We start from the raw sequence: 13,413 nt of genomic DNA, 5'->3' as shown, positions 1-13,413 counted from the left end.
TTTTTCAGTACATACACTACTATGCTTACGACCTGCGGTTGGCTGAACCCACAGGAGTGGAGGGCTCCCTAAGGGGCTCGAGCAGTCGCACATGTTGGTATCCGTGGCGGGTTCTGGAACAATTTCTCCACGGATACCGAGGGACTATCCCTTAGCCTGAATATCAGGCTCATGGCACCATCGCTAAGGCAAGACTCAAGGTGCGGTGGGCCAGGGCACCTGCTGCCTCTGTGGTTCATCTCAGAGGTCCGCCGCACCCTCTCCAGACTGCCCAGGTGCAAATATAAATGGCACCCAGGGCACCCAGGGCAGGGCTGGCATGAAGGGGAGAGCAAAGGCCGAGGTGTGCCCAGCCAGTGGCCTCACTTCCACATCTCAGCGAGGCGTTCTGTTCTCAGTAAGACTATGAAGGGAACGCTTACATGTTTTAGTGATGTTTTACTACGTTTCATGGAGGAAATTATATTCCCGAGGACACTTCGAGAACGTGGGCATTCATGGAGGACTCGGGAAGGATTCCTGATGAGTGTCTTAAGTTTTCTCTGCTCAAATATTCCACAAACAGTAGCAATACAAAGTCTCTCAAACGGTACCTTCTATTTTTGATTCAAAATCAAAACTTATATAAGAAATCCTATTTTAGTAAAAGTTAGGAATAATGAGATAGGGTATCACACTCTTAAATTTTCACAAAAGAATATCCTTCTGATTACCAGACCCTTCAAAATGAAGATCAGCCAAAAAATACAGATATCCTGAAAATGCAGAGCTTGGAAGCCCTCCATGATAGGAGCAGAAGCCCTAGCCCAGTGTCCTGAAGAATACGTGAAACGAAGCAGCCTTAGTGGGAACTGAGTGGAGGTTAAATTTTCTGAAAACCACTGGCGGCCTTGCTCCTGCCACGTTCACCTGAAAGCTTAGAGAGTCAAGGGGCTACTCCCACACGTCTTCCAGGGCGAGCATGCAGACTCCCCTTCCTCTGGGTGGAGGGAAGATGAAAGGCAGACACAGGTATTCCCAGAAAGAACCTCTCGGACTCAAAGATCTCCACTGGGAGGAAAAAAAAAACGGAGTTGCTGCACTCTCTAGCACTGCAAGCTGCTCGCACCATCAGAGGGGATTAGCTACGAAAAATATTTTCACTTTCGGAGGTCGGGCTGTTCAGTAACAAGCTCTAGTTTCTGCTGCAGAAATTAAATTCAACGCCTGATGACTGTCCTGGAGAGAAAGAAAACAGCACTGAGAGGAACAAAAGGTCCTTCTCTGAACGATGGTTTCCTAGGTTCATCTTTCAAAATGGGAGCCAGATCCTGAATTCCAGCTACCGCACACCTCAGAGAGAGCCAAGTCTGGAATTCGCAGAACAAAGAATTTATTCAGAGATCTCTTGGAGGTTTTTCCTCCTCGAAAATAATGAAAGCAAGAAGAGTCCAGATGGGAAGGTAGCCACTTTGGGAGAGGAATCTTGTACTGAGATAAACAGCGAGGCTCTGTGAATAACTCCCCAGGATTACACGAGGAATTTTAGAAAGACAACTAGGTTTTTCTTTTCGTTTTTTGCTTTTTTTTTTTTTTTGGTCGTCTACCTGTTTTTATTAAGTTATTTCTACATGGTATCCCAGTATTGATGGAACAGTTAAATGACAATGTTTTATGCCTGGAAGATAAAAGACATCATTAATTTGGTTTTTAAAACCTCCAGCTTTCTACTCCGGATTCACACCGACGACTCCTGCAGCCTAGCTGGGACCCGCTTTCTTTGGCACCCTGGTCTTGCTGGACCTGGTTCCTGCTGCTCAGATGAGTCAGGCTCCCAGCCTGGCTCCGCAGGGATCTTCCTTCTACCCACTGCAGCTCCTGGAACAGAAACTTCTCCCTGCCAGCTGGGGGTTCCCGACCTCCCTGCAGGCTGGGGGCCACCCAGGGACGTGAGCAAGACAGTGTGATGGGGAAAGGATGGTCCACAGACAGAAAGAAGTCAGCTTCTTCTAGGAGGCGACCAAGCAGGTCACTGAATTAAAGTGTCTCCACCGTTAGTCTAGGTAATTCGGGGTAACTGAATTTATAGTGCAATTATTCAAAATGATACAGCCAATTTGCATTGACCTTTTAAAGTACTTAATCTAGTGTAATTTTGGGCCTAGGTTCTTAAGGGCTGGATCTGACAGTGGATTTGAGACAGAAGTGCTCGGGTGTCCTTGTGAAGAAGAGTTAACCAGTTATCATTTGTGAGGGAATCCTCTGCGACTTTCAATTTAACAACAAACCTTGGCTCGTTACTTTCTGGGACCCCGTAACCCCTCGCCTTTTGCTTATTTCACTCAGGGCTGAGTGTGCTAACACGTCCCCTATTTTTTTTTTTTACATTCCGAGCAGTGGAAATACGTACTATACTTCTTGTCTTCCTTTCTCACAATCCTTTATTAACCAAGTGACATAAACAGACACTCAACCAAAAACCTGCATTCTGTTGCTACAATCTAATCACTCATCCCCAAAAGATGAAGACCGTCAAAGACGATGGTACAGTCAGTGTCACCTCAAACAGTCTGCCAAGTTTTAGTTAAATGGCTACGAAGTGTGCAGTGACGAATTCTGCCGATATCACATGGGGACGAAAGAGCAAAGCACCGATGTCACTACACAGAGCAGAATGCTTTGCCGGAATACATCTTCATTTACCCTCGCGACTTCAGAATGCTACCTTGTTTTGACAACCATGAGTACACACATCTCTGTTTTAATTTCGATTTCTAGTAAAATATGGGAAGACCAACAGCGAGTGCTTATGGGCCAGGTACCGAGTACAATTGGGGTGGAGATTTAGAGCAAACCGGGAAGGCACACTCACCGCCTCTCCAGCGGGCGCCCGTCACTGGAGATGCTTCGAGGAATGTTGGCGGCTCTCTCCGGAGGAGGCATCTTCCCGTCTCCTTTCCCAGCATTCAGCCTCGAGGTCATGGGACTTGGCACCTGGGACGGGACTTGAGGTGAATGAGGCCCCTTGTTGGCATTCCTCTGCCATTTGTTATTATTTCGAAAGGGAAACTTGAATTCATAGGAAACCCCTTCGTTCATTTTGTACTCCATCACTGGCATGCGGTAGGTTTCAGAGCAACTCCTGGGGGAGAAGGCACAGAGAGAAGAAAAATCAATCTCCTTTTTCTTGTTGGTGGGACCACACTGATTCACATTAATAGTTAAAATGGGTCGAACACTTCACCCTTGGTTTCAGACCATCTTTTAGTCCTTAGGCCCCTATAATTATTTTCTTTTCAAAAACAAGAATCTCAGGAAGTATTACACTAGTATTATCTTTTGCTCCATCCCAAATATTGAGCTTGAGATACAGAGTCTTGAAAAAACAATGATGGTCACCGTGGTGGGGGTAGAGGATGCGGGTGGAGCAGGGGGCAGAGTCAGCACTGAGACCTGGGGAGGGAAGGTGCCAGGACAGTGGGGGGCGGGGAGCAGACTCCTAAGACTGGGCCTCAGGAAACTGTCAGCTTTACACACCCTTCATGGCGTACCACGACTGGGGATCTGAGAGGGTGTACAGTTTTGAATTTGTTGGGAACTCAACAGGCAAAAAAATAAGTGGGGAGAAATTTTGAAATCCAACCTGAGAGCCAAATTTAGCTCAGGAAAAAAAAAAAAAAAGACAGTTACTGACATTCAGCAATTATCAAATCATCAGGGAACAAAGCCTAATCTGAAATCAGGCCCTTTTTTCCCCCAAAAGCCAGTGATCCCCACGGCAGAGGTGTCCCCAGGGGGCAGCCTGAGTGAAATCAATGGCAGGCACCAATGTCTTGTCACTGTAGCCTCTTTTTGCACCAACATCCCAACCCCCAAACCTTAGGAAACGTGGAACCCACTTTCCATTTCCTTTACCCAAACAACCAAGGAAGGTTCAATTAATTCCTGACTTGACTGATAGGCAAATTACTGGAGAACCCTATTCCCATTAAAGCATGAACTCAAACTGTGCATTTGAATTTCATCACCGAGTGAAAAAAATGACTTTCTTTCTTAAAGGAATTTCAAAGATTGAGAAGCAGGTGGGCAGATCCGGAAAGGAAAGGTTAAGAGTAATTAAGAAACAGTCCTGTAAGAGGCACCTTCGGGAGAGCAGGAGGAGAGTCCAGACCAGTGCTGTCCAACAGATATACAACATGGGTCACAAAGAGGAGCCACGTGTAAGTGTAAAATGTCCAGCAGCCACATTACAAAAGTAAAATGGAAAAGGTGAAATTAATTTAATACATTTTATTTAACACAGTGTATCCCAAGTGCTATCATTTCAACATGGAATCAATAAATCGATACTAAGAAAATGAACGAGACATTTTACTTTGCTGTAAACTTTGTGTGTTTTTCACACTTAGAGCACGTTTCATTTGGGGACAGCCACGGTACAACGGCTCAGTAGCCACTGGCGACTCGTGGCTCCTGTGCTGGCCAGTGCAGGTCCAAAGGGCATCCAGACGAAGGCCTGGTCTGGATTTGGGGAAGGGGCTTATGCTGGTGGGAGGACGAGCACAGTGGAAAGGGCCACCCTTCCACGATCTTGTCTCAGAATATGACTCTTGACATTTCAAACGTACCCCACCATGCATGCATCTTCTCCCACGTCTCCATGACAACCCCAGGTTTTGAAAAGTGCTGCTTTTGGAGCATCACTTGCTGGGGTCCTTGCCCTCCTCAGTCTTAGCCCAAGTCTCCAATGGGCACCGTTCCTTGGAGTTTTCTTACTATTCCCCCCAGTTCCCAAACACCTTAATCCGACCCTGTGCCCAAGACTGCACTGCGCTCCTTTTGTGCTTTCATGACAGTGGCTTTGAAATGTTTTGGACCACAGTTCTGGTGAGAAGTACATTTTATACTGTGATACAGCACAAACACACACACACACACACACCCACACACACACACCCTTCTTTTGAAAGTGTTCATTCTACTATATTTTGTGGTAATCCATTTCATTAAAAAAACCCAAAAACATTGGATACAACCTCCTACACCGATGTTATGGTCTGCTTTAGAGGTATGATCTACCGTTCGCAAGACACCGTATGGCCCATGTGATGTGACTTTCAGCAGTTACGGACTTCGTATACAGTAAACCCTTCCTCTGAAACGAGGGATTATCACTTTAGGCTTTGATAGAATTTCTAGCGTTGATTTGGTATTTCTGACAGAAATATGCCCTTGATGTACTTTTCTGGTTGTTAACACAGGTGTTATACTGTGCTATATACTGTAGTTTATCTGAAGTCTTTCATTTCTGATCATACGGTATCTACCGCTCTTGGTCTGGAAATACAATGCAAGAACGTTGCAGTCTGCCAAAGGAACATTAACACACATTTACAATAAGGCATGGAAGAATGCTCTCTCCACCTCAAAGTCAGGGCTAGCTTTGCTTTCGTCTCAGCAACAGTCAGTTCGACTTGCGAACTCAATGGATCATAGCGTATACGCCCCCTTCCGCTGACTGTTAGGAACCAACACAAGTACAGAATAGGTACAGAACTTAATCATGTTTTGGGGGCATTCGTTTCTCGCAAATTTCCCTCTAGGCCACGTTTTCCATTTACCTTCCCCCATCCCCCACCCACTTCCCAGACACACAGAGATTCCCTCACTGAGTTATCATTTTGCACCTTCATAGGCTGATTCAAATCCGTATTGCCCTAAGGGTAGCAAATAATAAATAAGTAAATAAATAAAAGTAGAAATAATAATATTAATGTAATACCAAATAGCCAAGTTGCTTTCATCTTTTGGGCCTTAGTTTCTTCGTAAAATGAAAGACAGAATTGATCATCACTAAATTTCCTTCTAGTTCAAACACTCTTTGAAAGAGTCTTTTAAGCTGCGTACCTTTTTTTAATGATTATTATTTTTCATGTATTTTTTTTACTGAAGTATAGTCAGTTTACAATGTTGTGTCAATTCCTGGTGTGCAGCACAATGCTTTAGTCATACATGAACATACATATATTCATTTTCATATTCCTTTTCACTGTAAGATATCGAATATAGTTCCCTGCACTTTACAGTATAAACTCGTTGTTTATCTCTTCCATGTATATCTGTTAGTATCTGCAAATCTCTAACTCCCACCTTATCCCCTCCCAAGCGGCACAACACTGAACACTAAAACTGCTGAAAAGACCCCATTAGCCAAAGGTTTTGTTTTCTCTCTAGTCTACATTTCCCCCCCACCACATATTACTAGAAACCCTCTGCAGAGTCCACAACTACAGAATGAAGGATGCTAAGGCCAAGGCAGGGAGAGAAGACTCATTCAGAGAATGAAAAGCAAAGATTCCCCAGCGCGCAACTCCGGCCATCCTGCCACCTCTGGGTGCCGTCCACGGTGGGGCGGGCCACCCAGCTTCTTCTGATCCCTTCCTTATCTCTGCCAGATGTGAGAACGACACGTGGAATCCAGAAGTGGGCAGTACACTGGGGACAAAGATAAAAGCTGGCTTTTCAGGACATGCAAGAAAGTTCAGAAAAGGATTTTTATATTATTTCAAGTAAAATGTGACACTGAACAACAATAACTCTAACGCTTACAGCTTATGATGGGCCGGGCGTTCATCTAGCCGCGCGACACCCACTCTCTGAAGTCCGAGCGTCACCATCCCCGTTTATCACATGGAAAAATGGAGGCCTGGAGAGATTAATCTGCCCACGACTCCACAGCCAAGGAGAAGCGGCAGAGCCAAGAACTGAGCCCACAGAATAAGTCTCCTTGGAGGTTAGTCTTACTTCAGTCACTAACTGAAGAACACCTCTACTCCACGTCCGCAGACTGCACCTTCCAGTGACCACGTGTTTCAGGAGGGACACGGCCTTGACAGAACGGAAAACTCCACAGGCTTTAAGGAGCTACGGTCAACAGGAGTTACAATTTTGGTGCTAAAAGTGACACAAGGTGATAAGCTGAAGCTGCAAGTTAACTGAAAGCCACTCCATCTCCTTTCTGTTTTTCAGTCTTTTTATTCTAACCTTCTCCTTTCATTTCTTCTTACCCACCACTCTCTCCTTTTCCCCTAAGATACTAAGAAATACGGATAGAAACCAGCTGAGCGGATCTGAAAAGGAATATATATACATATGTATGTGTACGTATAACTGAATCACTTTGCTGTACACCTGAAACTAACACTGTAAATAAACTACACTTCAATAAAATTTTTTTAATAAGATAAATTAAAAAAAGAAAACCAGCTGAGCAGGATGTTGAAACAACTTCACAACACTGGACTCTTGACTCAGGAAAGTTAGATGTCTGGGGAGAGTTATGCCTCTATTAAGACTTGTGACTCTGTGGAAAAAACAAAAACAAAAATTTAACTTCTTTGAACCAAAGATCCTTATCTAAAAAATGCAAGATAGAAACCAGGTGATTTCTAGCAGCCCTCCTAGCTCTAAAACTGTATGTTTTTGCACTTTGAAATACTTGTTTTTTAAAATGAAAAAAATTTGCAACCCTTACTTAGAAAGTAATTTGGTCCTTGCATGTAACTTGTTTTTAGCTTTTCCTCTTTAATGGCCCTTGATTGCTTTCTTTAAAAACCACAGGCTAGTGGTCCTCAACCGAACGCCGGCCCACTATAACCATGCAATACCATTCAGAGCATCACCACTGAATCTGCTATCTGGGTATTTCTCATCTGGCCAGGAGAGTGACTGCTCAGGAGTCAGAGGTCATAGACATCAAGACATACAGCTGGTCATACACTCCGCTGGCGATGGATGGGTTAGGGGTCCCTCCTGCAGCGTGGTACCTCACTCCCTGGGGCAAGCCTTCTGGTAAAGCCAAGAGGTATGTCCCAAACCTGCTTTGGCCAGGACTGATCGTCATGCTGTCATTCCAGTTGGCCCAGCTCACTCTTTGGGCAGCTCTTAACCTCTCCAACCCTCATTCTGCTCATTGTTTAAATGGCAATGGGGCTGCTATGAAGATTCTTTAAAGCCCAGCACACAGGAGGAGCGCAGAAACCTTGCTTTTCTTTTCCTGTCTCTTCTTCTCTTTAAAACACTTTACTCTGGAAGCAACTCACAGAGGGTCTGCTTATTTCCCGAGAACAGGGAAAAGAGCTCTATTTTACAGGTGTTACTGAAGCCCCAGTTTGTGGTTGTTGAACTGGCCTTTTCATTAAAAAAAAAAAACCAAAAACTCCAAAACCTTCCCTTTCAAAACTAGCGACTTCCACGTGAACATACATGTGTCTGTCATTCTATACGATCTCCATGCCAGGTGCCCGTGATCCACGACCTCTTGGATCCCAGGACCCTGAGGAGCAAGTGGCAGAGGGACAGAGGGCAGCATGTTTCCAGGAGGCCTGCTCTTCGTAGAGCTGGAGCTGCAGGACCAGCTGACAGAGAAGAGAGTGACTAGTCAGAGAACAGAGTAATTAGCTGCTAGGAAAACAGCAGTGGGGGTGTGAAGTGCGGAGGAGAGGAAAAAAGTGACAGAAGGGCATTATCTTATTCTGCTGAAAATTGCAGGAAGGTGTTAATGCTTCAACTGTTCCTTTGAAGTTGTTTCTAAAGGAGGGAAGTGGGGAGCAGGCTTGCAGTCCTCCAGAGGCAGGAGGCACGAAGAGCATCACTTTAGACCTGCACGTCTCTGGGGCCCGGGGGCACGTGCAGCGCTCTGAGCCTTCAGCCCAGCCCCACTCCCATGCCCTAACCCGACCCATCCCTGCTAGCTCCAGGGCTGGGAGGGAACGACAGTGATGCCCCAGAAGCAGGGCTGGGAAATGAAGACAAATAGGGCTGGTCCATTCAGGGCTACGCTGGAGCCAGCCCACCCTGTTTGCAAGAGGGAACTGGGAGCATCTCTATCCAGCTCTGCGCTCGGTGGTGGCCGGCTGGTGGCTTGAAACCCGCCACCATGCAGGTATTTACACCGTGGGATTCAACAAATACTACAAACGAAGGTTTTGTTTCCCTAACAGAAAGCCAGTTTCTCAGCATATCCCTGCTTTACGCTGGGACGAAAGGAAAGGATTTGTGTCCCACACATACAAGTTGACAGTCTGGATTGTGAAGTTAGACCTCAATTTGCCAGATGAGCTTGGGGATTTACTAAACTTCCTGAATCTCGGTTTCCTCTCATCAGGAATAATAGTAATGCTATTACTTCATAGGGTTGTTACAAGGATTAAATGTGCTAATCCATTTAAAGCGCTTTTTTCTAGGGCCTGGCACGTTAAAGTCATACTCAGCAAGTATCAGTTGTTTTAACCAATACATCACAGAAAACACATCCAGTGTCGTATTTTGTTGTAGATGAACCACCTCCCGTCACGGACCCGTCTCTCCAGGGCCAGGCCTTCGGTCCCATCTTCACAGTAACTACTATTCAAAATTCGATGTGAGAAATGTTGCCCAACCCATTCTATTTCCTCACACTCACACACACCTATTTCCTGCTCCCCCACACAAACTGGGGAGCCTAGAAACAAGGGGGAAGACTCTGAGCAGACAAGGCAGGGTCACAAGATCTGCCGGCTTTCCCTTGAGCAGATTCGTCCTTAGACCAGTGTCTGCAACTCTGTACTGTGTGTTAACTCAGGCCGACAAGTTACACAGCTTGGTTATCCTCTCCAGGGTACAGCTGCCTCTTTAGAAGCAATAAAGCTGACAATTTGTAGGAGAGACCAAAGGACGGAAGACGAACAAGAGGAGGATCACAGAGCTACTGGAGAGAGTCGTAAGGACCCACATGCCTTTCTGATCCCCCTCAAGAGTCCATCTTGAACTGCAGTTCAGCAAAATGCTTCACATTAATATGACATGCTTGAGGAAACCAGAAAAGACCCGGTTAACTACGGCAGATTATGTGTGCAAGGCAGTTTCAGAATATACCCTCCTTGTCCTCAAAATAGCCAAAATAAAAAGCTCTGGATGAATACTTTGGTCTCTAGGGAAATCCAGACATCCGAAAGGGAGCATGTCTTCAAACTATCAGACAAAGGGGTTGTCACCACATCCTGACATTGGCACGTAACCTCTGGGCCATGTAGGAGGTAAGCAGTATTAACTACTACCCGAGCACAGTCTGATCTAAAACACCTGGTTTGAAGAATTCAGGTAATTGACATGGTCACTGCTGCTTACTTTTCAAAGGACAAATAACCCATCAAAACTACTTATACATTCCACCATCTGAAGTTCATGAATCTACAAGAGCTCAGGTGCAGGACTGGTCATATTTTTGGGGAAAAAATAGCATAAAGAATATTGTCTTGGCTTTAGGAGACCTAAAAATTAATTACTAAAGCTTAAGAGAAACTCCTGGATAATAATGGGTTCAGAGCAAATTAACAGATTGGGGGGGCCTAGCAAAAATAGCACATGAATGCCCAAAGGAGAAAAGAAATACTTGATTAAATTTGTTCCGTCAGGAAACCTCCCCAGAGACAGTGAAATAAAATTTTCAGCAGTGCTGTTGGCTTGGCAGGAGCGAGGAGAGGGCTCCTGGGCTTCCCTTTGGGAAAGTCCAGGAACCAAACTGCCCAAGCATCTAAGCAGGACCAGCTTATTTGAAGGCAGTTTCTGACACGCAAATGCAGCTAAGAAAAAGCCTGGCTAAGTCACATTCGGCCCTCCAGGCTGAGATCGCAGGAGTCAAAACAATACTTTGAGTTCTGGACAGCAACTGGGAACAAATGGGAGACTGAGAAGAGGAAGAGTGTCATGGAATATAAAAGAAAAACGTCTGACAGACTGCCAGGCCGAGTGTTTTTTAACATGAAATGTTCAGTATTTCTCAGCTACTGGGGCCAGACGTTTATAAAGTGGGTATAACCAGACTTCTCTATCTGTAATGGTGCCTTTATACACCCAGAGACGTAAATCCGGGGAGCGGTCCAGGTTCGTGATTTTTTCCAGCTGCCGGTGCCCCATGCTGAAAGGGAGCTGTACCCTGAGTCAGACTTTCCACCGAGGGAACTTTCAGCATCCCATGTCGTCTAGGGCCCTTCACAACCCCCTACCCACGTGAAGGCGGTCTCCACTGTACACGAACGGCCGTGGACCCTCAGACCTACCTCCGCGGGGTGCAGTCATCATGTGGGGGGATGATGACCACCTTCACGGTGACGGATGTTCTCAGGAGATCGATCATCTGCTCGTGGCTCAGCGTGGCCACTGCCACCTTGCAGATCTCCACCAGCCGGCTGCCCTGCCTCAGCCCCGCCTGCCAGGCATAGCCGTAGGGCTCCACGTCTGCCACGATGCCCTCGTAGTTGACGTGGAAGCCAAGCTGTCCCAGCCCGTTCCTCCGCAGGGTCATCTCCACCGACTCACAGCCTTTTGACACAAACTAGACAAAGAAAAGAAAGAGATCACAATTTAATGAATGCAAAGGGGTACTGAGTGGTACACACGGTGCTGGGGAAACACGGCAAGCAGGGTTACTTCTGAACACCCTAACGCCAGCTGAAGAGCGGTCTGGTTATTTCCCCTTCACTAATCTCCATCCATTAGGCCCCAAAGAACAGACTCGTCGCACCCCAAGAACTTGGCGGCTTCTCCGCGGTTATAAGGAAACCTCTATCGGAGACCTGCGGGGATCTGGCAGCGAGGAAAACGCATATTCTGCTACTCACTTCACCCTTAAAACATTCAAAGCAGCAGAAACTCAATCCAACCATTCTTTTCAACAACTACAGCTGACTGGCTGGGCTGCCTCGTCAGTCACCAAGGCAGTGGGATCAGGTCACAAAAACGCACAGTGAACGTGCCTTCTCCCACTTGTTCTGTGACTTTTCCTTCTGAAAAGTGACCGGCAGCCAGTGTGACATGAACTCAGTGTTCCTTCACGTCATTAAGGGAGTTTTCAGAGGCGCTCATCAAACAGGATGAGCGTCTATAACTTGGCTCTGGTCTGTACCGAAAGCTTTACGAAAGGGACAGGCAGACGGTTAGTGGAAGGAAAACACTGACCTGAAGCCTTTTGACAATCTCTTTGATATCCTCGTTGTTAGCGAAACTCTCCACCGAAACACACTCGCCTCGCTCGTAGAAGATTTTGAGGCTGCTGTCAGTCGAAGTCCACCCTATCACATCTCGGCAGGAACAGTTGAAAACCACGCTCTTTGTTTCCTGTTCGATGAGGACGATGAACTCATTGGAGATGCCCAGGAGGCAGTCCATTTCCATGGCCCTGTTGTAATCTTTGGCCCGGACGGCCCACACAACGGCCCCCGAGCTGCTGAGCTCAGCTCCCGGGTATGGCTTAGACTTTTCCTTCTTCTTGGAGGCCAGGGAGATGAACGGGAACTTGCCGGATGGGTCAATAGGGGTGTTGGTGACATTCTTTTCTGCCAGATCTTTCAGGTACTCCTGGCGGGTCCGGGTGGCCATGGCCCGGAACTTCTCCGACTTATGAGCAGCGTTTTCTGCGTTAATCACTTTGGCCAAAAGGAAGTCCCTGAACACATTTGACTTAGGGAAGGTGACCCCTTTGGGGATGGGAGGTCCAAAGGAAGGCACATCTCTGGACCTGGTGACGGCCACACTAAGAGACAAAGCAAAGATCAGAGAAAGAGGTGTGTCAATACTTCTCCGACTCTCAGCATGAGAATGAAATACATTTTCTTAAAGACAAAGATGTCCCTCAGAATGAAAATAACTGTCACTGTCCCACAAGAAACAGGACACACTTCTGCTTAATATGAGCACACTTTCTCATTCAGTTGTATTTAGGATTTATAGAATATAAAGGTTTTCCCAGGTCAAAACCCCCAAAAACCTTTTTTTTCATTAATTGATAGTAAACCAACCATAACTCCATGAAAACAAGATTGACTGTAATATTCTTCATAGAACATAACATTTTAAATACCTAGTGATTATTTCCAAGGTGGGGGGTTGTGACTCTGACCATATAACCTTTCAGAACAAGCACAGATTCTACAAGCAATCAGATTAAAAAACATAACGCTAAAATGAAAATTGAAATTTGAGTCAATAATAGAAAGAGATTATGATTTCTACTGTAATAGCAACAGTGCTTTAAAATCACATTTTTAAACTGAGCTATTATTCTTTGGTCCAAATTGTCAACTTTTGGTATTTGGTTCTGACAATTTATTTGTGAGGAAAATACGTTCCTTTTTCTACTCCTTTAAGCAAGATTGATTTAAGAAAGCCTGTTCCAGGCATTCCTTCTGCGTTTATATTGCTAAAACTGGGCCTAAGGAAAGGACCATACAAGCATCTGTGAGAATCTATTTTGTTAACACATTTTTTTATTGAGTTATAGTCATTTTCCAATGTTGTGTCAAATTCCAGTGTAGAGCACAATTTTTCAGTTATACATGAACACACATATATTCACTGTCACATTTCTTTTTTCACTGTGAGCTACCACAAGATCTT

General features: G+C 45.6%; 1 protein-coding gene across 14 annotated transcripts in view; it reads right to left on the bottom strand.

The window, feature by feature from the left end:
* Positions 1–13,413, bottom strand: part of SIPA1L1 (signal induced proliferation associated 1 like 1) — a 339,090-nt gene that overhangs the window by 63,668 nt on the left and 262,009 nt on the right. For all 14 annotated transcript variants that reach the window (XM_072963345.1, XM_072963338.1, XM_072963348.1 and 11 more), the window contains 3 exons: positions 11,977–12,550; positions 11,079–11,353; positions 2,852–3,121 (listed from right to left, as the gene is read on the bottom strand). In XM_072963345.1, the coding sequence (XP_072819446.1) occupies positions 2,852–3,121; positions 11,079–11,353; positions 11,977–12,550 (1,119 nt within the window). The remainder of the gene's footprint in view (positions 1–2,851; positions 3,122–11,078; positions 11,354–11,976; positions 12,551–13,413) is intronic.

The sequence above is a fragment of the Vicugna pacos genome, chromosome 6, assembly GCF_048564905.1.
Source record: "Vicugna pacos chromosome 6, VicPac4, whole genome shotgun sequence".
NCBI lineage: Eukaryota > Metazoa > Chordata > Mammalia > Artiodactyla > Camelidae > Vicugna > Vicugna pacos.
Note: the sequence above shows the minus strand (reverse complement) of the source record. Positions and strands in the feature narration are given on the sequence as shown.